Source organism: Ictalurus punctatus, chromosome 13 (assembly GCF_001660625.3).
Source record: "Ictalurus punctatus breed USDA103 chromosome 13, Coco_2.0, whole genome shotgun sequence".
Classification (NCBI taxonomy): Eukaryota; Metazoa; Chordata; class Actinopteri; order Siluriformes; family Ictaluridae; genus Ictalurus; species Ictalurus punctatus.
The window spans coordinates 4772318-4798373 of NC_030428.2; the positions used below are offsets into that span (position 1 = coordinate 4772318).

General features: G+C 38.6%; 1 protein-coding gene across 11 annotated transcripts in view; it reads right to left on the minus strand.

The window, feature by feature from the left end:
• The window catches only part of tanc2b (tetratricopeptide repeat, ankyrin repeat and coiled-coil containing 2b), a 210984-nt gene that overhangs the window by 81488 nt on the left and 103440 nt on the right, over positions 1–26056 (minus strand). For 10 of the 11 annotated variants that reach the window (XM_053685064.1, XM_053685057.1, XM_053685059.1 and 7 more), the window contains 2 exons: positions 22344–22415; positions 18685–18879 (listed from right to left, as the gene is read on the minus strand). In XM_053685064.1, coding sequence (XP_053541039.1) covers positions 18685–18820 — 136 coding nt within the window. In that variant the 5' untranslated portion in view covers positions 18821–18879; positions 22344–22415. Of the gene's footprint in view, positions 1–5642; positions 7278–18684; positions 18880–22343; positions 22416–26056 lie in introns of those variants that run through there. The other variant, XM_053685066.1, reaches the window with a different exon arrangement.

A 26056-nucleotide genomic window follows, 5' to 3' on the forward strand; every position in this document is an offset into this window, starting at 1 on the left:
AAAGGTGTTAATGCACACTTGGCAGCCAATCAGAAACAAGTATTTGTCGTATAAACTGAAAAAGCCGACATAATAATCTCACAATAATGTTATTTTGGTGTGTATCATTTAAAATATGCTACAATAAAACAGCAAAGATACTGCTAAAGACTGAAAGCAATATTCTGTTCTATGGATTTAATGTCACCCACTCTAAATCTATAAAAGCTGTAAACAGGTAACACACTGAGAAGCGTCATATTGGATCGTTGCTGTTCCATGTAAGCTAATTATCTTTATTGTTAAACCTTTTGATCATTTGTTCAAAGGATTCACAAAAATACTCGGCTCTCATGGATAGCAAACACTTGCAAACAAAACAGGTTTATCAAAAATATATATATATATCTTTGATAAATATAGGTGTGCAACAATTATTGGCACCCCTAGGATTTCATATGAGAAAAATATATTTTAAGTATATTCCCAATTTTATATATACAGGGGTATAACACACAGGCCAAATTCCCTTAGTCATTCATAACAATGGGTAAGATCAAGGAATATAGCTGTGTTGTGATCAATTGTTTGATATCCATGAGAGCAGCGTATTTTTGTGATTTTTTTTTTTAGCAAAAGATCAAAAGGTTAAACAAAAAAGATAATTTTTCACAGTCTTCTCTGCTCATATTTACCAAGGGTGCCAATATTAGTGGAGGGCGCTGTGTATTTTGTATTACAGTCAGCTCTTCAGTCCCAGCTCATAAATGGAACATTGTTCTAACCTTTTGTGCTTTGCGGAAGCGAGGCTGAGAAGAGATGCTGCACAGTCATGCCGACTTATGAGTTATTTCTCACAGGACAGAAGGTCAGTTCGGTAACAAAATGAGATAAAATTAAACCTCGCACCGAGTCTCTTACAAGGGGATATTCATGTCTGCCATCAAATAAACAGAACTACATGACTTCTTTTCTGCATAACTACGTGACTAACCAGATTTAACGACACACATTTTGCTCTAGCCATTTATGAAGTGCGCACAGATGGCGGAACATCTCTCCACATTTCCCCAGAGAAGTTTATAGATTTATCATCACTGAAGTTATATAATCATGTTATATAATCATCAACGGTGCTTTTTCATGGTGTGGGTGCTCACTTTATTTGTGATATACAGGTAATTGGAGCAGTTTTTGTTCAGACAGAAGCCTTACAGAAGTTTTATAGCTATCTATTACTATGGAATACTTACAGTCAGGACTGTACAGTATGTACCATCAGTACTGGTTCCCCTCAAGGCTGTTCTTTCACCTATACTCTTTTCCATGTACAACAACAGGTGCACTTCCAGTCACCAGTCTGTCAAACTACTGAAGTTTGGGGATGATACCACTTTCATTGGGCTCATCTATAAGGGGGATGAGACTGCCTACAGGTGGGAGATTGACCATCTGGTGACGTGGTGCAGTCAGAACAACCTGGAGCTCAACACTGTGAAAACAGTGGACAAAACAGACAAAACATTCGGTCTGCTGAGCTATGATCAGCTGCAATCTCCACCCCTTCATGACCTGTATGCTTCCAGGACCCTGAAGTGGGCAGTTAAGATTGTGGCTGACCCCTCTCATCCTGGACACAAACTTTTTGAGGCACTCCCTTCCGGCAGGAAGCTGCGGTCCATTAAGACCAAAACCTCATGCCACAAAAACAGTTTCTGTCCATCTGCAACTGACCTCATTAATAATACCCAGGACGCTCCATGGTCTCTTATCCGCCCCCATGGAGATTACACAGTACATTAATGAAAACCCCCAGATTGTTGTTTCTTCAAACTGTGAGCATTTTATAACTTTCTTTCTTATTTTACATAGTAAACATTTATTTTATTTTATTAATATTTTTATTTCTGGTATTTTACTGTTATTGTTAAGCACCAGTACACCAAGACAAATTCCTTGTACATGTAAACCCATGTGATTCTGATTGTGATTCTGATATAGTTATGTTTGCACCCAGTTTTCAAAAACGGAACTGCAACAAGTGACAGGAGTTCTCCATTAGGGTAGGTATCACTCTGCCCCATGATTGAGGCGCATCAGATAGGACAGTTAATAATAGTCATAAAAGTGCACTTGTGCGTGCAAGTTTAAAAAAATACTCTGTGAGTGCCAATATATTGTTTTATACAATCAGAAAATAATCAGAATTTAATCTAAAAAAAAAAAAAAAAAAAAAAGTGTGGACAGTGTAAATGTGGACAGCCTGTCTATGATGTACAGACCCATTCCTATTGCAAGATATATTGCAAAGATTAGAAGAGGGAAAGCTGCATTATGGAGCAGATAATGCCTGTATATCAGAAATGTATATGCACCACAGTGACCTTGTTTTCCATACAAAGAATAGGCTAGTTTCAGCTCTTTTTTTGTGTTTATTGAGATGCATTTGACATTTTTCCACAAGCTGGCAACCCGGGTTAATGATATTAGCTCTTGTGCTGTATCAGAGTTGAACAAAAACTCCCGAGTTCGTTTGCAATCAGGTGAGGTGATCTCTGACTGATTGTTTTGGTGCGCATCCGAATGTATTTGCCATATTCATATATGTCTAAATAAACCGAACGGCGAATTGAGTTAGAAAACGCACCAGGTTCCAAAACAAACTCTCCAAACGACGTGTGAAAACAGGTGTGAAAAAGCCCTTAGTCAAGTGTTATAGCCTCTTAAATTTTTTCTTTGAGGCTATGTCATTACTAAAGTCATCCTGCTCCACAAAAATCAATGGTTATTAGTCGCTGCATAATTTCACACATACTTCTGATCAAATGTGAGCTGTTGTCTGGTCTTCAGTTAACTCTCTATTCTATGCATTATGTTACAGTAAATACGGTATGTGTTAGCTTTTAGAAAAAAATAAAAAGTGCTGCAATCTTGTTGGAGAAATGTAATTTGACCTTGTAATCTGAACACTTGCCAAAACATGTAGTCAAGGTGGTGGAGCACCTCGATTGGGCCACGGTAGAGCTGACAGACCTGCTGGTACTTGTGTTTGTTAGATTATGTATGAGTGCATTCACTTTATTGTATTTTGACCATAATATTGCTATTCATTAGGCCTTGTTGCATTACTGTTCTGAATATCCACCCATCCATCCATCTTCTATACCGCTTTATCCTTTTCAGGGTCACGGGGGAACCTGGAGCCTATCCCAGGGAGCATCGGGCACAAGGCGGGGTACACCCTGGACAGGGTGCCAATCCATCGCAGTGTTCTGAATATCTGCTCAGCAAAATTACTTTGTATCTTAAAAATGAGCTAATTAGTGCCTTTATTTCACCGAATCCTATGTTTCAGTGTTTCTTACCTAAGCCAGATACCAGCTCTGGTGCAGACTAGGTGCTAATAATAAAGACATTTGTTTGAGATAATTTTCAAGAAATATCCAAAACAGTGAGGTCTTTAAATGACTCCACTGTAAATATTTCCTTTTTATGTGCTACTGCGTAGTTAGGGAAAGGGATTTCGCATTCAAACCACCTGAAATACTTTCAGATCCATTTACTCTTCGATAACGAACATAACGCTCGTACAGCACATCTCGTTGTAGATACATTTTATGAACATCGTTGCAGCGCAATTACAACTGCAACTGCGCTGTACTGACATTCACAAAAGATCAACAGAGTCATCATAGTGACTATTCCATATCCAACCGCCCATAAATGAGCAAATAAGTTTGTGTGATCGCATTTTATTGGCTATAAACTGATGGGAAACATGATTAAACTATCAGAATTATGCATGTTTCCTGTTTCTATTTGAAAACCAGGTAGCCACACTGTGAGCTCAGGTATATGAATGTGACAGTAGATTTACTCATGGAGAAGAAAGTTAACAGTAGATCTGCTTTTCTAAGATCAAATTTAAAGCTATTTTAGGATATTTCATGGATATACTATATTAAGACTGGTTATTATTAAAACAATATAGTTGTGCCATCACTCCTCCTACTGCTCTGTGGCTGCATCTAAAATACATGAATGTGTCGCACTTATCAATATAATGACTTTATTTAGTATAGATCCTCACCCTCCTGAAACTACACGGTTGAGTGGTTAAGGTTCTGCTCTATTGACCAGGAGGCTATTAGTTAATCCCGTGATGGCCACTGATGAACCCTTGAGAAAAACCCTTAACCAGATTGTAATCTATCTCTGTAAATCAACCTTAGATTTAGATTTACATTTGCTGATTGAACATATGTAAATAACGCAGGATGCACATTAATCAAAGTCAGTGTCCGGTCTCTTTACGCAGTGGAGAGAAGGATACAGCTTGGTAACTTGTATCGCTGAGTATGCGCTATAAAAATACTGGTACATTTTGTTGATTCTCACCTGTATAGCCGGTACACCGAGTATATTAATAGTACAGATACATGCCATCTACATACACATACAGTTCCATGCATCATTGCTTAGCCCACACACAGCAAAGCACAGTGGGTAAAGCATCCTTCCAGTCCCCCACACACACACGCACACACACACACACACACACACACACACACCACTCAAACAGCAAAAACACATCACTCACCCACTCTCAATCCTGATTCATCTAGAGCCGATTGAACAAAAGACCATATTAGGTTGGCTGTTTGAGCTGAGCACAACTCTGTCACACACTCAGCCTCCCACAGGTCCTTCAGTTAGCATCGTGAAGTTCCCGCCTATCACTTAAGCTTTAACGAAGCTCAGTCTGTGCTAGCAATGTGACTAAAACGAGGTCTAAACTATGCTAACCTTGTTTTTTAACACTTGTATAAGACGTTCCCAATAAAATCTTGAACGCGGAAAGAGACTGAACGGTAACATGTCCTCGGTGTCAGATTATACGATGAAGATCCTCTAACGACAGACCTGTGATTAAAGTAAATTACTACCTTCTGCTTACGTCATCAATTACCGTAATCCAGGCTCATGTAGAAAACAAGCTTGCATAAACAAATTGCATTATAAAGTTTGTTTTATTTTTTTGTTTTGTTTTTTCGGGTTCGTTTCTTGCCATTGTGTTTGTAACTGTCCCGCGCGTTTTGCGTAATCATATGCCGTCCATCTATTGGTGGATTTTAAACGAGCATCATAGAAGTGGTCCCATTCTGAGATTTTAATTAGAATCTTCTGACATTGCCAGAATTACATATTCAAAGTCATCGGCTGACTTTGGTGGCAATGGCACTAAATGAGTGAGCACGTCCCACTGTGTTTGTTTTCTAACACCACCAATCTCAACTCCAAAGAATTCCTGACCAAAGCATTCTGCTACAATGTGTGATTTTCATCTCTGAGTCAAAAATTATACAGTGTAAAGCCAGGTTAAGCCCAATTTAAGTTCAGATCCCAGATTAAGCTGTAGAACACATTACACAATTTATCGGTTTACCCAAGATATTATTATATAGTCTATACATATACATATAGTCTATACATATAGACATATATATTGTCTATACATGTCTCAGACTATAATAGTCCGCAATGCCCACACACATCACAGCGACATTCTGTAGTCTCACCAAAGCAGCAAGAGAAGCGCAACAAATAAAACAATTCCAAAGAATAAAGGATCAAACAGCAGAGGGTGGGGTTCGGCGGCTTACCATGTTCATGCCAGATCCCGCATTCTCCGTCCAGAGACACACACAGCCCCTGCAGCCGTCTCAGCGATGGCCAGCTCATCCACAACACCTCTCCACGTGCCCACACACACACACACAAACACACACTCACACACACACACACTGCAGGCCTGTGCAGGCAATCAAAGTTCCAACAACCTACTCAGGGGTATTGAAGCCTGTTCAGTCAAAACAACCCGAAAAACAAATGGATGAAGGAGGAGAAAAACGGCAGAGAAGGAGGAGCAGCAGAGGCGTCAGTGCAGAGGAAGAGACATCTCCTTCCTCCAATGCGAACCGTACGTATAAAGCCTGACCACAACCAGACAGGTGGAAGAAGAGCAACATCAGAACTTCAACTGTTACTCCATAACTCTTTTTCTTCCTTTGGTTAGACTGGTTCACCCCAAGATGGCCTGAGTGTTTGTCCACCGTCCTCACGCGCAAGGATGGGGTTTGGAGAGCATGAAAGAGGAGAAACAGGAGATAGAGGAGCACTGTAGAGTGGAACCGTGCGGCAGAAGGAGCGGCAGTGAGGGAGGAGAAGCAGAGAGAGAGAGAGAGAGAGAGAGAGCGCTCATGTCTTCGTTGCTATAGTCCATGAATGGCGCAGTGCTGCTGTTGTCATGGCAACCAGAAGGGAGGGGGCGAGAAAGGAAGGAGAGAGATAGAGAGTGAGAACAGGAGAGGGAGAGACAGAGAGAGAGAGATTGAGAGAGAGAGAGAGAGATCATGGACTGGAAGAGTGAAACAGAAAGACTTTTTTGCAATGACATGCCAGTTTAATACAGCAACCTCCTACTGTGATGAGATCAACTAATCTTAATATCACGCTATTCATCACACAAGGCTTGTTCTATCCTTGCAACCCTGAAGCTGAGACTATTTCATAACTATACATCTAATACCTATGTGTAGAGGCCATTCAGTCGATATTTATAGTGTGACATTAAAAAAAACACACTTTTAACACACTTGCTTTAGCTGCTTGAGAATTCATTCCTATTCACCAATTGAAATATATCTGAATCGCATTTTCACACTCAATTTGCTTCATTTCTACTTCATTCATAAGGCAACATGCTGTACTAACACCAATTACAGTCTGAATTAGAAGACCGTTTTCTATATTACTGTCTTCAACAATAAACACAAAACTTTCGTTGAGAAATATAATTTGACTAATCTGTATCAGCGGGTAGCGGTGCATTCTCACAGCTCCAGGGTCTCCCGTTAGATCCTGAGCTCGGGTTACTGTCTTGTGTGGAGTTTCTGTGCATGTTCTCCCCATGTGGGTTTCATCTGGGTTTTCCGGTTTCCTCCCACCTCCTACAAACCTACCAGTATCTAATTTCAAATGCCCAAGGGTGGGAATGTCTGTGTGAATGTGTATGGCCCTATGATGGCTTGGTGGCCCACGTGATGTATATTCCCAGCACGCATCCAGTGTTCTCAGGATAGGCCCAGGAGACCTTGATTACGATAAAGCAGTTATTGAATGTATGCATTAATGAATGTTTTAGCTTTCGGTAGTGAACCTGGACTTTAAGATCCTCCTGTATCTGTTTTGAAATTGTAATGCTTTATACATCTGTAATATCAATCTATTCATCAGTCAGATATACAGTATATTATCAATCCATAGACAGATAGATAGACTCAGGAATAACATAACATTTTCACTACATCTATATTTACTCGTTTGAATTTATCTAAGCTAAAGAACATATAATGCAATATATAATCCAACAACAGACTTGAGGGTTAAAGGCATTTTACATAAAAGACCAACTCTTGGGCTTCAGCTCACAAGCTTCTGGTTAAAAGAACTAGAATGTTCATCCAGTTTATTAAAAGTATTTATTAAAACCGACATCAGCACCACTAATATTCAGATGGTGACAGAGGCAGCCTGGTTTACGACATAGTGTGGAGGCGTAGAACAAAAAAATCTGAAATACTGAGCAAACGTATTATGTGATTCAGCTCTTTGCAGTTTTATAATATAAAAAAAGTTGAATGAAAAAAATATTTGTGTATTTGTATACTTTTTCTGAGTGTCTGGTACTGAAAGAATGGAATAGAATAGAGCAGTATAGAATGACTGAATATAGCAGAACAGAGTAGAACAAATTGGATCGGAACAGAACAGAGTATATCAGATCAGAATAGAACAGAGCACAATAGAATAGCGTATAATGAAATTATAACATTCAAAAAAAAAAAATAGAATATAGCACAAAAATAGACTACAATAAGAGTACAATAAGAGGACCACAAAACAGAGTGAAATAAAGTAGAATAGAATAACGCAGGACAGAACGGAGAATAAAAGATAGAAATTGTATAATAAAATAGTGCACAATACAGACAGGAATATGGTAGGAAACAGTAGAGTAGAATGGAACAGAGCATAACAAGCCAGAATAGAATAGAATAGAATAGAATAGAGAGCACAATACAGAGTAAAAGAAAACAGAGCAAAAGAGAATAATACAGAATAGAATAGAAGAACAGTAGAAAAGTAGAAACATATAAAAGTAGAACATGTTTGATCAGAATAGAATAGAATAGAATAGTGACACTCAATAGGTGGAGTCCAGTCTGGGTCCGGACCTAAATGAATTTCATTATGGACTACAAAATCTCGGTGTGAAAAAAAAAAACTCTCTTTGTAATCTGTGTGAAACTTCGCATACTCTGTTTTCATTTCCTGCAATCACAAAGAATGTGAATCAGTTGCTGTGACAAGAAACATAACTGAGACAGGCTGTTAGTTTAACAGCTTGTGCTAGTCAAAAGACATTAAGCTGTTCGCTAATGGCTAATATCACATTTAAAAAGTAAAATAGAATGTATAAATGACTTAGGACCAGGAAAGTGAAAACCGCTCATTTTAGAAAAGAGTGGACTACAAATTTGCAATGCATTCCTTCTCCATGTGAGGAAAATGAAAAATACAGTAGAATAGAATAGAATAGAATAGTAGACATTATAGCATATAATATAATAGAGCAGAGCGTAAAGAATATAATATAACAGAATAAATAGAATAGAATAGAAAAGAATACAGTAGAAAATCATAGAATAGACCAGAGCATAAGAACAGAGATCAGAAAACAAAAGAAGAATATAGTAGAATAGAATAACGTAGAATAGATTAGAAGAGATCAGAATAGAACAGAACAAAAATAGAATAGAGAGTAGAAAAGAATATGGAGCAGAAAAGAACAGCATAGAAAAGAATAGAGACAAATTAAAAAAGTTTCGATCAGAATAGAATAGAATGGAACACAATAGAGCGTGACAAAATAGAAGATAATAATAGAATAGAGCGCAGTAGAAAACAACAAAAAAGTGGAATAGAACAGGGCATAGCAAAATAAAAGAGAATGGAATACAGAGAAAATGAAAACAGGGCAGAATAGAACAATATAGAATAGAATACACCAAAGTAGAATGGAATAGCGTGTGACAAAAAAAAGGATACAGTAGAATAGAATAGAAAACAGTATTGATAGAATATAATAGAATAGAATGTGACATAGAAAAGAAAACCATAGAATAGAGTGTGACACTCTATTCTAAAAAAACATAGAGGAGAGTGTGGCACTCTATTCTACAACACAGAAAAGAAAACATAATAGAATAGTGTATCATAGAAATGAAAACAGTAGAATAGAATAGAGTGTGACAGAGAAAAGAAAACTGTAATATAGAATAGAATCAATTGTGGCAGAAAGGAAACCAGTAGAATAGGATACAGCTGAATTGAATAGTGTGAGACAGAAAAGACAACAGTAGAATAGAAAAGAATGGAATAGGAGTGTGACAGAAAAGAAAACTAGAATAGAATAGAATATGGTGACATAGAAAAGAAAATAATAGAAGAGTAGAACAGAATAGAGTGTGACATAGAAAAGAAAGCAGTAGAATAGAAAAGAATGGAATAGGAGTGTGACAGAAAAGAAAACTAGAATAGAATAGAATAGAATAGAATATAGTGACATAGAAAAGAAAATAATAGAAGAATAGAATAGAATAGAGTGTGACATGGAAAAGAAAGCAGTAGAATAGAAAAGAATGGAATAGGAGTGTGACAGAAAAGAAAACTAGAATAGAATAGAATATAGTGACATAGAAAAAAAACAGTAGAATAGAATAGAATATAGTTTGACAGGAAAGAAAACAGTAGAGTAGAAGAGAATAGAATAGAGTGTGACAGAAAACTGTAGAATAGAATAGAATAGAATATAGTGTGACATAGAAAAGAAAACAGCGTGACAGAAAAGAAAACGGTAGACTAGAATAGAATATAGCATGACAGAAAGGAAACGGTAGAATAGAATAGAATAGAATATAGTGTGACATAGAAAAGAAAACAGTAGAATAGAATAGATAGAGTGTGACATAGAATAGAATAGGAAACAGTAGGATAGATTGGAATAGAATATAACAGAGTGTGACAGAAAAGAAAACAGTAGAATAGATTGGAATAAAGTGTGACAGAATAGGAAACAGTAGATAGAATACAATGGAATGAAATGAAATAGAATAGAGTGTGACCTAGAGTAGGAAACAGTAGAATAGAATAAAATAGAATAGAATAGAATAGAATAGAATAGAATAGAATAGAATAGAATTGAATTGAAGCTCTCCTTTTTGCACCTGGATTGCTAAATGAGAGATGAAACATTTAAAACTAGCAGGCCGAGACACATCAATTATTCATCCCCAAGTATAAAGGTTGACTTTTAGTGAAAACTGTGCTGAATGCTAATCCACACTGTGCTCTGAGATTATTCAGATTTTACACAGACGGAGATTTACAATCTCAGCATCACCTCCTCAGCCTCAGTGTCCTCTCAATGTCAACCATCACCTTTACACGGGAAATACATCAACGTCATGCGTACTGCACGGTACTAAACCGTTCCCTCTCCCTGCTGTGCTGCTCTCGAGTGTAGAGTACTCCTTATCTGTCTTCCGTGCAGGGAAAAGTAAATGTCACGTATATTTAAAATCTACTTAACGCGCTGAATTATCTGGAGCGTCCCAAAACGCAAACTGACGCCTCCACGATTCCTCAATCTTACCTACTTTAGCCTGTGACTTCAACGTGTGTTCAAGAAAGTAATTCGAATAAATGATACAACAATAAGAATCACAAATAAAAGATTAACTACTTTAATTAAATAAATAACCAGTACAAATATAATCTTTGCGTGAAAGTCAATGAATGTGCCTTGCTTTAAAAATGGAGGTCAGATGGTGAGTAAAATCTTGTTGAGGCTTACACCTCAATAGCTATGTTTCCATCCATGTACCTCACTCTGCATCAACAAATCATGTGACTGGATAATTGGCTCAGAAAAGTATCAGTGGAGAAGAGTGAGATTTCCCCAGAAGTGAAACCTGTTATATGGTTCATACAGCTGGAACCAGTCTAGTAAATACGTGAATTCACTAAAGTCTACATTTACATATACATTTGTTCTCGATCCCTAATGTCTTCATTTCCTTTCCTCACTTCCTCTGAGGGAGTAGCTAAGAAACATGGAAGTGAAGCTTGCAAAGGAAACGAGGAGTCTGGGGAGGGAATTTGAAAGGGGGGACGGCATCCCAGTTCAAACTGGCTACAATGTTTATCTCTTTTATCCACTTGAAAGCCTACAAAAGCGAGTCCCTCACACGAGCATAGCAGGGATGTTCTGCGTCTGGTTGCACAGTGTTGACTTTCCTGATTGGCCATAATACGTACAGGCTGCAGCCAATAGGAACGCTTCTCTATCAGCACTTGTCCTTACAGGACTGATCAGACCACCTCAGGGAAGTTAACGGACTCTCAGAGCCGGAAATCTTAACACAAGCAGTTACTATTAACTTTGATATGGATAAACTGTGTGCACGGACCTGAACTGATCCAGGTTTAATCTATTCTGAATGGCCTTATTCATCTTTTTTTTTTTTCACCATCCCAGCTTTCTGAGTATTATATCCCGTTATCTTAGCCTACATGTTTATTACAAATACAAAATGGGGCAATTCCTATTTCCCAGTTCATTGACCTTTCATGTTCCTGTCTTGATACTCAAGAAAGCATATTGTTTCTAGGAAACATGACATAAATGATTATAGACACGGCAGAAAGAAAATACTCCAGATAAATCAAGGACGTAAGACATCTACTTTTTTAGATTTTAGATCGAATCGAAAAGTGATCTGACCTCCTGGTGTTAACGAGTCACGTGGTTAGCAGCGTGTACAGTTACACTGCCATCTTGGAAAACTGTAATGCTTTCGCTGTTGGGTGCATCTACACAGATAATGTGCTGTCATATTCTTTAGCCATTAGGAGATCATTCATCAGCCTGATAATGAATTCCTCATGATGGCACAGTATCTGAATTGAAGTCATTCTCTGACTAAATCGATCCAGATATAGGAAAAAGATTCAAACGTGACTTATGAGGACACTTTTTTTTTGGAGTGGAAAGGGGTCCAGATTATCATTTTGCACTCTAGACACCAGGTTATGCCTTTTTCTGGACAGGTATTACACAGCATTCAAAGCAGCCTCTGAGTAGAAAGCCATAAATTCCTATTACAGTGTAATTTTTGTGGTGTGCTTTTGCCAGAGGTACTGATTCAGATTTCTTTGTGCTTTTGTGAGGCCACAGGCCACATTAAATAATTTAATGGCTGGATGTCTGATACGCATACAATACATTCACAGACTATTGTGCTGTCCAAGCTGATTTATTAAAGTTAACGTTATTAAAGCATTAGAACTCTTTTACAGCTCCTATATATGTATTTCTAATTAACGTTACTGATTTAGTTTATTCAAAGAGCTTTTTATTCCCCAGCCCCTGAGCAAAGTCCACCGTACTGACTAGCAATTAGCATAATTTAACAGCCTGAGTGGCAAAAACTGATCTATTGCACTGAGTGAAACGCAAAACTCGATATGCTAAGCATTCGCGCCTTCGTCAAAATCAACGCATTTCACCGATTCTTCTTCCTGCATCCTCTACCTGCAGGAGGCTCTGCTCTGCAAATGTCACATTTCCATTGAGCCTTACGAAATAAAGGGGTGAGGGAGAGACCGGGGTGACGGCGGGCATCATGCAGGCAGGAGGGCAATCGAGAAGAGATTTGGAAAGTCAAAGTTGAGGAATTAAGTGGCAGAGGGGGAACAGAAGATTCACAGAGACATGACCTGAGGCTAATCTCCTGTACAGAGTGCTTGAAAGAACGCAGGATGTGGAATGACAGCTGTATTGAAAACAAGGCAATGATGTAATTATAGTGTCTTAATCACTGAATGGATGGGAGGGAGGGAGGGAGAGAGGGAGAGAAGAAGTGACCAGGTTGGTATAATCTCATTATGCATAATGGGCACAGATAGACCAATATAATTTTGTCTCTTCTAGTGGGAATCCATTGGGATGGCGGTAATTGTATTGATTGTGGTGGCTAATTAGCGTCTGATACAGGGTAAGATGGTGGGATCAGGGCCCGGAGGGCTGTGCTTTTAAACATCAAATCAGCTTCATGTACCTCCATACACTCCGGCAAGTTTGAGCGATCAACAAGTTGTCTAGGAACAGTGCACACCTCCCCCCTCATCCTCTTCTAATAATCTCACACTGCTGTGCGGAAATAGCCAGCAACGACAAGCTGCTCTAGATGCCACAAACGCCGTCTGATTAAACGTCAATGAATCAGCTGAGCCATGCTGGGGCTGCATCACCAGTGATGTAGTTACACTCCAATGTGAATTAAGGGCTACACTTCAGGTGTCTACAAAGCTTTATAGCTAGTGCCTACGTGCGTCAAAGGCAAAAACAGGACAAAAGCAAATGACATTCATGGCCCAGGGACTGGGAAGTTGTGCACCCTTCTAAAGGCCCTCTCATGGCGCAGGCACTGGTGGAAGAAGAAGGGCCTCCTGGGAGTCAGGAAGGGGGCGCATCGATCCGTTAAAAAGGTCAGAGCCCTCGTGCTGTGCTTTGTTTGGCAAGGGAAGCAAAGAGGTGGAAAAATCTGTCGCCTCTTTCTTGCCACCAGGCAATCACAGAGCCGGTGAGATAAGGCCAGAGAAAATGGAAGGGGATAAAAATGTAAATATATCATATACATGCTTTGCATAATTCAGGGCTACTACCACAAAATGGTTTGAAAAAGTTACTATTTCATCAAGAAGACGTTATTTAAAACCTCAAGTTTCTAATTAAATCCCTTCTTTCTTTCTTTTTTTTTCTTTTTTTTTTTTTAGAATTTTCTACCATTTTTATCCCGTTTGCACATAAAAAAAAAAAGTAAGCATTATTGCAACATATAATTCATTCAAATGCCATCACATATTTCACACAGTGTTAATTGCTGAAGTCATTAACTACACTGGTGCTGCTGTTTAGTACGCCGCACCCTAGCGTAGAGCGGTTTATCTCCTGAGCCTCGGTGCCGTGGCGTGGTTTTTTTTTTCTTTCTTTCTTTTTCTGAACATGCAAAGGATGAATAAACAGCACAGGATGAAACAGCTCGCTCATAAAGCGCTGACTTTCATTAAGGCAGATGAGAAGCTCTGCATGGCGGCTTATACCAAAGAACCACAAATGAGCCACAGAGAAAACACTCCAAATTACTGCTTAGAATTAAAGTCATACAGCTTAGCCAGCAAGCTCAGTTCTATAGTCGTGACCAATTGATCCTTGATTTTTATTTTTTAGTGGTCTAATAAAATTGCCATGCCTGTTACTGCTTTTATCACAATGAAGTGCAAATGAACCACTCAAAATATATTGTGCACTCGTGACCTTTGTATTCAGTAGACTAGTCGTCCAAGTCATCCAACTGTCACTAGAATATATACATATATACCCTGTACCTACGAGATATATTCTTTATATATTTAAAAATTGCATAAAATTGGTGCAAAGGAAAATGCATAGAAATAATGGAAAAGAAATGATGCAGCGAAACCAAACCTTGCATGTCAGTGATACACAATAATACTGATGCTGTGATTGTCATCACAGTTACAGTAAAGTAAGATGCATAGTGTTGGGGGTTTTTTTGTTGTTTTTTAGGTGAATCTGAGAAATACACTCACAAACGCTTGTTACGATTTCAAATAAAAGACAAAGGATTGTTTTGTTGAATATTCCGATTTACAAAGTGTTAATGATTTTGACCAACGCATGATGGCAGCACTCTCTAGTGGAGACGGATGGTCTGTTTCTCATAACCCAGACTTGTTCTCGTCTAAACTGCAGCAATAAGACCCGCCTACACAGTCGTTTATAGCTCTCAGTCAGTTTCCAATCTCCTTGAATTAAATACTGAAATCTCTTCTATTACAACAAAGAGAGTAAATGTATTATCAACCACTGGCCTCCAACAAATAACAGGAGCGTTTAATGCATAATGCATGAGGTTGGAACGCTGGGGATATGGCTCTGCTACTGGCCAATGATCAGCGTCAAGCTCCATGTGTACATGTGTGTGAAGAATACTTATGCACAGAATTCAACCATTATTTTTTTAAATAAAAAGAAAAACTATTTATCTTAGTTATAGGAAAAAATCTATTCTATTCTTATTAGAACTGCTTTTTTAAATAAATAGTATTTCTCTCCAAAATATACAGTATATGTGTATATTATGTGTACTTATGTACAAGCTATATATATATATATATATATATGAGATTGCAAACATATACAATCATCTTAACATGGGAAACCCAAACCATCCATCCATTCTCCTACACAGGGTCGTGGGAAGCCTATCCCAGGGAACTCGGGGCACAAGGCAGGAGACACACTGGACAGGGTGCCAACCCATTGTAGGACACAATCACATACTGCAGTCAATTTAGAAATATCCATCAGCCTACAACTCATGTCTTTTGGACTGAAGGAGGAAACCGGAGTACCTGGAGAAAACCCTTGAAGCACAACAGTCACAGCTTTACAGTGCTTGGGCTTGAACCCCTGCTCTTCTGATCAGTAACCAAAAGCCTTAACCGTTGAGCCACCACCACTGCCCTGAAACTGCATTGTCCTTCGAAGCAGATACATACAAGGAAAAACACCTGATATCCACTGTAGACTATGGAGGTAGATCAGTTAATTTTTGGAGCTGAATCTTAGGCTGGTAGCAGTAGTTCAGAGACACTTGTAAAGACTATCTACATCATGAGTTCTGCCAAGTCGGTTCAGACTTCAGACGATGAGCCAAACACACATCCAAATCAACACAGAAATGCTTAAAGAAACACAAAATAAGTCAATGTTCCACAAAGCCCAATTCAGTCTCCGGATTTAAAACCCTGTGGTCTAAACTGAAGTCCACATGCACAAGTGTAAGGATTTACAACAACTTTAAATCTTATGCATGAAGGAGTGGACCCAGATCCTCTACAAGTGTGTCCAACCTTGTTAAACATTACAGGAAGAGACTCAGTGCTGTCGTTCCCTCCAGGGTTGCTGTCATAAAATATTACTTGGACGAGTGGCAATCATTTTGAAATCAGTGTTTTGCACTAATAAAAAACAAACAAACAAACAAACAAAAACAGTAAATCAAATAAAACTCTAACATGTACTTGTATGTTGAAGATAAAATATCACTCACTGAATGTGGTATAATTCTTCTACATACACATTCTGGAGAGCGCTGTATTTCTGTATAGTACAGCAGTAATTTCCAATCCTTACCTGACAACTGGCATTTGTTTCCATGCGCCAACACACCTGGGAACGGTCTTGCAAGCCATACTTCTAACACTAGAGATTGTGCTAGTTTTCCCTGGCTCTATGTGATTAATATGCCTATTTTCATAGGAAGGGAAGGCAGACAGTGCAAATGGCGAAGCACAGCCAGCTGTTTTTGCATAAACTGTAAAGGAGGCTACTGTGCAAAATCCCAGAAACAGCATGGGCCTACTACCCCGCATGAAGAAATACTGTAGTATACTTTAGTATTTACTATGGTAAACTATAATATAATGTAGTATATTACCATACTACCCTTTGTTAAATGTTTACTACCGTGCACTGTAGAAATGACTATAATGAATTGATAAACAGTGTTTTAAATATTAAAGTTACTACAGAATACTAATGAGTAGTACAGTGTGTTCTAATGTTCGTTATAATGTACTACAAAGGTTTCCAACATTGACCTGTGCTGTGAAAGTGGTCATACATACTGTAGTACAGTATAGGACAATGGTAGAGTTACCACAACAACTACAGTAGAGTTACCACAACAAATTACTACATATCACTGCAAATTACTATAGTATCTTTGCTATAGTCAGGTTCAAAAGCATTATAGTATTTACTACAGGAATTCTATTACATTTTCTATTGTAAATTTACTCTGAAATACTATAGTATATTTTTTTTACATGTGGGATAGCTCAGCTTGGAAAATGATTTAATGCAAAAGCAAACAATAACTGTTAAAAGCGAAACAGACTTTAATCCAACTACTGTGTCTTTCATAATGCTCATTACTCTCACAGAGGTTAAAAACTTTGTTCCCTCGTTCGGATTGAAATAAAATGATGCACAATGAGTAACTGTCGGGATTCTGACCCATGGACTGTTTGAGACTGAGACTACACTTGCCTCAATTCATCTTATAATCTGTATCTCTGTTTCTCCTAAGCAACATCATGAAGTGTTTACCCAATCATTGAGAGACTGAGAGATCAAATCCGTGCCTGGGTGTCCAAGAGAGCATAACTGGCTGTACTCACTGAGTGGGAGGGATCCCATTACTCTCTCCCCTGTCAATCAGAGGGAACTAATCAATTGTAAGCATCTGAGCTCTTGTATACGGAAGAGGGTTGACATGCGGTATTTGTGGTGCTTTGTAAGTGGTAATTTGCATGTTGTAATAATGTCATTTTCCACCTTGGGATGTTCAAATAATTTTTTAATTAATTATTTAAAAAAAAAAAAAACATGGACGCCTCCAGGAACGCACGTCTTTTGTTTGCTTTGTCAAAGCACGTAAAACTCGTAAACAGCCACTTTAACTCTTTTCCAGTTACAGGCCTGAGTGGTTATTGGTTCTGTTCTACTATAGTGAACTTCAAACCTCCATACAACATTTTGGACCAAAATTGCAGCACAGCAACAACAGCATACAACAGCGAGAAGCATTATCAACAAGCTAACCAGCAGACAATATCGATTAGCTTAGTGATAGCGCTAATGTCGATGATTACCTTCTCAAAATAGTGATCATTATGCTCAGTGTTATAGATTTCACCAAGTACCGTGTCTGTATATTAACTGATCTAAAGCCAATACTGCTGTAAACTAATTTAAAAGTAGAGAAGGGGAACGTTACACTGTTCGCAGAGTGAGTGTGCATGTTGATTTGACGTCACGCTGTAAACAGGGAAGGAAATGGTAGTTGACAAGACTACCCCTAGTTGATGAGTTGAAATTTCAAGCTGAGGTGGGTGTTTTCAGTGGTTTTTACTGGTTGTAGGCAGGGAATTAAAAGTTGCAACTTCGCATCAAACAGAGCAATAGTGCTTTCCTCTGATTGTGTTTAGCTGATCTGCTGCTATGGCTTTACACGTCTCTGAGAAAGCACGTGTTAGTCGTCAAGCTAGTGGGAATTGGCAAAAGGGAGTAGAAATAATTTTTTAAAGGTTGTTTTCTCCTACGGACTGAAAAAAAATGGTGTATACAGTAAAAGTGAGTAATTGGCAAGTTTCTCATTATTGTGTGGACTGATTGAGATTGAGACTGATCAGACCCAGAACTAGAAAAGTGTTCTATGAAACTTCATCTACCAGAGCATTCAGTTCAGATAGAATATTGCTTGTCGTTGGTTACAAGCCTTTCACACGAACCCAACTGAAGTTTGAACTCACAACCATTCAGTCACTAGCACACCAATAAACTAATCACTGCCACATACAGTGTAGATTTCAGTAGAACACGGTTTGCACCACAGAAACACACACACAGCAAGAGTTTCTGCATACCTGTGGCTGAACCTGTGCTGAACTTCTTCACTGGTTGTAAATGCACGTTGACTGTCTGATGAGCGAGAAGAGGAGAGGAAGGGAGGGAGCGAGACACCCCCTCCATGATCCGCATATGCTGCAGACCCTCAGCCATGGAAAGAGGAGGCACGTCGTAGTCTCCCTCAAATGCACACTCACTGTCTATACTGCTACCTACAACACAGAGGAACATGGAAGAAAACACACACATGTGCATCTCTATTATGAAATACATAAAACGAACATTTTTGTGTTCTATTTTTGTATTTTTATTTTTTGCTAGATCTGCGTGCCAATGTATGAAGCAATTAAAGGGAATGCTTGTGTCCATTACAATCTTTAATAGGCTTGCTATGGACTCGCTGGCCATTTTATTAGGAACATCCGTACCCCATGCTCATTCATGCAATTATCCAATTAGCTAGTCATATGTTTGGTGTCAGACTGGCTGAATTGATTCTTTCAGAATCTGCTGATCTCCTAGGATTTTCATAAACAGCAGTTTCTAACAAAACATCTGCTGGAAAAGCTACACGATTTCGGGTCGCTGCGGAGGCCGGGCCTCCAGTCCTCGGCGTCGCCTGGTGCCGGTGACCAGGGATGGTGGGTTGTATGTTTACCGTCATTCCAACATGCTTCAAGGCCACCACAATTGTCCCCGTGCTGAAGAAGTCTTCAATGTCCTGCCTCAATGACTACCGTCCCGTTGCACTCACATCCATCATCATGAAGTGCTTTGAGAGTCCACTGCTGTTCACTCTGCCCAGCAGCATCTCTACTTTCTGCAAAGGCTGAAAAAAACCCATCTCCCACCTCCCATCCTCACCACATTCTACAGAGGAACTATTGAGAGCATCACTGAGCAGCTGCATCACTGTATGGTTCGGAAATTGCAGCATATCGGATAGCAAGACCCCGAAGCCGATTGTGAGGACAGCTGAGAAGATCATCGGGGTCTCTCTTCTCTCCATAGACATTTACACCACATGCTGCATCCACAAAGCCACCAGCATTGTGGAGGACCCCACACACCCCTCACACAAACTCTTCACCCTCCTGCTATCTGGAAAAAGGTACCTAAGCGTTCTGGCCCTCACAGCCAGACTGTGTAACAGTTTCTTCACCCAAGACATCAGATTCACACACGCACATGCACACGAACACACGTGCACACGTTCACACACACACACACACACACACACACACACTGAACTGAACACCACCCAACTCCCAATGTAATATTTACACATTCCTTTGTTGCATTTTTACTGCTACTAAAAATACCGTATTTAATTTCTTGTCACTATTATACACTTTACCTGCCTGCTATTGCAATAACTCCTATGTCCATATTTGGTATAATGTAATCTGCTGAATACTAAGTCATAGCATGTTATGTTTAAATTTATACCATATTTTAATGATATTGTTACTCTTCGGCACCTATCTTTTGCACTACCTCTTATACGGGACAATTCTACACTAAAACTGTGTACTGTGTAATTGTCCTGTCTTAATAGTACTGTACTGTCTTGTGCTGTTAGCACACATTTGCATGTGAACATGTTTCTCATGTGGTTACTGTCTTGTTATATGTAGCACCATGGACCTGGAGGAAGGTTTCGTTTCACTGTGTACTGTACGAGCTGTATATGATTGAAATGACAATAAAGCCACTTGAACTTGAAGCTCCTGACCTGTATCTGCATGGTTTTATGCATTGTGCTGCCGCCACATGATCAGCTGACTGGATAACCGCATGAACGAGCAGGTGGTCCTATTAAAGTGGACCGTGAGCGTACTTTATTGATTTGTTTATTTATACAGCAAGAAGCTGCAAAGCTAGGTAGTATTTTTGTGCTCCTTATGCTCCTTATGCTCCTAAGGCATAAGAGTGGCATAAAGATAACTGTCTTATAACTTTTATATGCTGGTCAAATTAGAAGACAGCATTGCATTCATCCTTCTTAGCAAAGACATTCCTGGCACTTAATGTCACCACAATAAAGAGCCATACAACAATGATTTATGATATCAGCATCTTAACTCACATCTGGTAATCTTAGTTACAAAATTGATAATGCTATAACCCAGGAAAGGTTAAAAAAAAACATTATGATGATACAATATACCACACATATACATAAATATAATCATTTTCACATATGCACACATCTACTGAAGACATAATGTTGTTCCACATGTTAGGGGTGTCATCAAAAGAGTATAAATGGGTTCTCCAACTCATATCTTAAACTTTAATAGACAGTATACTATATGTTTTATCCCCGTAAAAGTAGAACAATGCTGTTTTTTTATCCCCCCAAAACAGAACTTGGCATCCTATAATGAATCACAATATTTTTTGTAATTAATTACAAAGCTTATCTATATTACATAGCTCATATTCACATGGTAAAATAAAAGTGGCTTGTCTTTTAAAAACTGATAACAAAATGGTGATTTTAATATGCCTAGCACATTCCCTTCATCTAGTATTCTTATCATCAGTCCCATATGTTCCATCAGGAGAATTTATACCTGGGCAAAGAGCTGATATATAATATATATGATATATAATATAGAACAGCTTCAACTGCGAAAGTGAAGTTTTTTGAACACCTGGAGTTTCTTACTCCAGGTTACTCACTATTATTGGCACAGGCCAAACTAAAGGAAACAGAATAACATTTAAATAAGGAAATGTAAATCCGTGTGGAGCTTCTTAACTGCTGGCTCTCAGACCCTAATCGGACTCTAATAGTGTTTTCACATATGCAGCGTTTAATTCATTTGAATCAAACCCTGGTGCGTTTTTCACTCTGATTCAGACTATGCAAATGGACTAATAAGCATGAAAGTATCCTCAATGCTTTAGAGCTTTATTAAAGGCATGTGCACTTGCAGGGCAAATCTGTTAAGCCTATAGTTATAAGACCCATAGGCAGTGCTAGTATTAAAAGTAAAATACATATGCAGTGCGCCTAAAGTTCTAATTAGAGCAATAAAGATTATGGCCTTTTCAAGAACGGGATCTTCTTTAGATGGGAATTGGATTAGAAGTTATTTCCAACATTAAAAAAAAAACACTAAACATTTAATAATAAGCATTTCTATATTCAATTAAACCGATTCATTGGTTAAGTTGTTTTAAATTGTTTTAAAAGAGGTTAAAACGGCAGTGTATATTTTACAAATGAATCCTTACATCCTCCATACAGTTGGCCAACAGAGTGACATCTGTATTTAATTTGTCGGTTTCATAACTGTTCATGTAAAAGCTCAGAATTTATAGATAGCCTGTTCCTCTATAACAGAACATGCATAAATATGAGAATTCTTTTGCTGAAATATATTTGCGCTATAGTGTTGCAGAAATACATGACAGCAACTGGCATATTAATCATCAAGCTGCACACCCTACACCAAATGTCTCAAGGCAAAAACATGCACATGAACATGAGCATGAAGATTAGCTAATCATACAGCTTATGTCTAGATTACACCTCTGTTTATAGGAACATATTTTCAAAAGACCCAAGCAACAAGCATTTCTTGTATGCATTTCTAAGCAAGAGTGAAAGCTGTGCTTGGGCTGTATTGTACTAAACACTATCACTCCACTGCAGTTATCCTACCTTGGCCGGCGAAACCGTGATGAGGGTCTAAGCTGGCACTCCGAAGGTCGCCGACCTCCTCACTCCCTCCATCTGCAGAAGATGAGAAGGAGAAAGAGGTGAGAGAGTGAGCATGGCGAGGATGAGGAGTTGACACATAGCTACCAGCTTCCTGCTGGAGAAGGTATGACATCCGAGGGTTCATGAGCCAGGTCCTAACTTGGAGAATCCCCACAAATGTGCTCACACACAGGCCCTCCACACTACTCCGGCTCTGCAGAGACCCATTCCTCAGAGTGAAAAACTGAGAGACAGAGGACAGTCGCTGTTTCTTAACCTTCCCCATTACTGCTAGTTTGAAGACTAAAGTCAGACTAATGCACATGAAGCCATAGATGACAGGCTTTTATTCCCAACTGAAAGTAAGTACACTTCTGCACTGAGTGGACTGATTGGACTGGGGAGAGATAATGCTATCGGGACATCTGCTTTACAGTAGCTTGTTACGAATTAGCAGCTTGCTGATTGATTAGCATTGTGGTACAGTAACAGTAGCCAGATCAATTACTGCAGGCCCGGAGGGAACAGCCCCAGTCTGGTTGCAAGAGGGAGAAAGTTGATGGGGATTTAGCTCCTTTGGACAAGAGTAGATAACGACCTGTATCCTTTTTACAGTTCTAGATTAAGAGCCATGCTAGTCTTGAGTGTTTAGTAGTTTTCACAAGAATATAAAGACAATAAAAGAAAACAATCATTGGGTTTAGTTATTGATCTACAGTGTTAATCATCTGTGACGCTGGGAAACACGTATACCAAATATGGATTTGTTCCTGATGGCTAGACCTCATAGACATTCAAGTTGGGTCAGATCATGCATACAGATCCCCTGGAGACTAGAACCTACAACCTTCTGATCAGAAACCCACAGTCTTAACCATTGAGCCACCACGGTCCCCTGTGACATGGTCAGGATCAAAACTAGCTGGTCAGGGTCATGGTTTATTTTAATTCGAAACAAAAAAATCTGATTTAGACCACTCCCACTTTGGAGTGCATCTGAATACAGATACAGATACTGATACTTGTTGCACTAAACAGGTACTGACAGTGGTATTGTATTGCACACCTAATAGACACACACAATGGCCTTGCATACTATTGGAAAGATCAAGCTCACCGATAAGTGAATTTTAGTAGCCTTGGAGCCAAATGCTGTAGTGTATCACATGTCCAGCGGATTCATTATTGTTATCATTATCCTGGATAACAGCAACCTGACTTCCTAGCCTGACTGAGTCCTGAGCGAAAATCATTGTTTAGCACTCACAAATAACGACTATACCATTTCCAACTGTTACATGGACCCCGGAAATTCAAGAAACTGCTTACACTGCTTTTCAATTGATTGATGCTAAATTAGCTTTGGCAGGCTTGTATATACCAGCAATAGCATGGTTCCACTTTTATTGGGAATTGCTGTCTAGTTAAGAAACACCAAGTGCGAATTTACCAGAGCCAAGATCAATTTCCCATTAGATGCCAAGCAGAGACAAATGAAAACACTTTCTCTTTGTAAACTCACGTCTAGAGATCAAGATAAAAGTTCATATTAGGAACGACTAGGCTGTTACTGTTATTTAAAGTGAACTACAATCGTTTTGCATCAAACAGTCTTTTAAGGCCTCAGGTGTCGAGTATTTGGATTTTGAATGCAAGTATTGTAACAAGAAACCCTATGAAGTCGGATTTACTATGTGAGGATGATCATGATTATAGGTTAAGAGTGGAAACAGTGGTATCAGCTGAAAAAGTGGTGATGAATCAACAGCCAGAAAGCTTCAACTATTCCATAGTAAGTGGATCCACTCACCACTCACGATCCAAGGTAACTTTCATTCTTTTCATCAAGGTAACTTAGGCTGGTTGGCAGCACGATAATGTTGCATACATAAACAACAATCAATATACAGGTGCATATCAAAAAATTTGAATATCTTGGCAAAGTCCTTTTTTTCCATATAAAGTTAGTTTTTTCATATATTCTAGATTTGTTACACACGAAGTGAAATATTTCAAGACTTTTTTTGTTTCAATCTTGATGATAATATCTTACAGCTCATGGAAATGAGATACTGGAAAAATCCAGTATCTCAAAAATATTAGAATACAGAACTTATAATACAGCAATGTCGACCTGAGATAATCAGATAATTAACTCAAAACACCTTTTTACTAAAACACTGTTGCTCAGTGGTCCAAAATCCTCTTTTCAGATGAAAGTAAATGTTGCATTTCATTTGGAAATCAAGGTCCGGTGTCTGGAGGAAGAAGAGAGAGGAACAGAATCCAAGCTGCTTGAAGTCCAGTGTGAAGTTTCCACAGTCAGTGATGATTTGGGTTGCCATGTCATGTGCTGGTGTTGGTCCACTGTGTTTTCTCAAGCCGAGAGTCGATGCAGCGTCTACCAGGAGATTTTAGAGCACTTTATGCTTCCATCTGCTGACAAACTTTATGGAGATGCTGATTTCCTTTTCCAGCAGGACTTGGCACCCGCCCACAGTGCCAAAAACTACTAGCAACTGGTTTGCTGACCATGGTATTACTGTGCTTGACTGGCCAACCGACTCGCCTTGCCTTATTGTCAAGAGGAAAATGAGAGACATCAGACCCAACAATACAGACGAGCTGAAGGCTGCTATCAAAGCAACCTGGGCCTCCAGAACACCTCAGCCGTGCCACAGGCTGATTACCTCCATGCCACACCACATTGATGTAGTAATTCGTGCAAAAGGAGCTCTCACCAAATATTGAGTGCATAAATTAACATTTTCACGTTACATTTTTCAGAAGGTCGACATTTCTGTATTATAAATTCTCCATTGTAATATTCTGAGATACTGGATTTTTGATTTCCATGAGCTGTATGCCATAATCATCAAGATTAAAACAAAAAAGATGCACCTGCATATATATATATATATATATATATATATATATATATATATATATATATATATATATATATATATATATATATATATATAGTGTTGGTGATATATGTGATGTACATTTTTAGTATAGGCCATAAGTCATTTCATGGTAAAAGTATAAGTACATTTACCAAATACCAAAGACTTTTTGCCCAGAGGTGGATGTCTGGAGTGACTTTCTTGTTGAAAAGGCACACTATTTTAAAATAACATGCTTAAACCGAGTGATAGAGATGGCTCAATTAAACTGAGTTAAGTTCAACACATTCTTCAACAATATGTAGTGACTCAAAATGTGCTCTAACAGTTGAAAAGAAGGTCAAATGTCATTTATCAGAAACAAAACTAAACCACTCACTCCTGCCTGCAGTCATCTTTTAGAATCAAATGATCTTAAACTGCTGGTACTGTGAGTATAAATATGTACATATTTTAAAAAAAAACAATAAAAAAAAAAAAACAGATGTCCAGGGGTATAAAGATGGCGAAGACTGGAGAAAAAAAAATGCTTAGGAAGCCTCACAATACATTACTCATATCCAATCCATTCTGCGTAGGTATTTCTGTATCTGTCTACTTGGTGCGTTTATGAAAATGTATAAATGCAGTAGAAGTGGTGAATTTCAAGCAGACTCACTTTAAAATTTCAAGAGATGTACTTGAATGAATCATCACTGATGAAACTGTAATAACACAGACATCTGTGCAGGAAAGCGCACACCAAACTCCACATTACTCACTCGC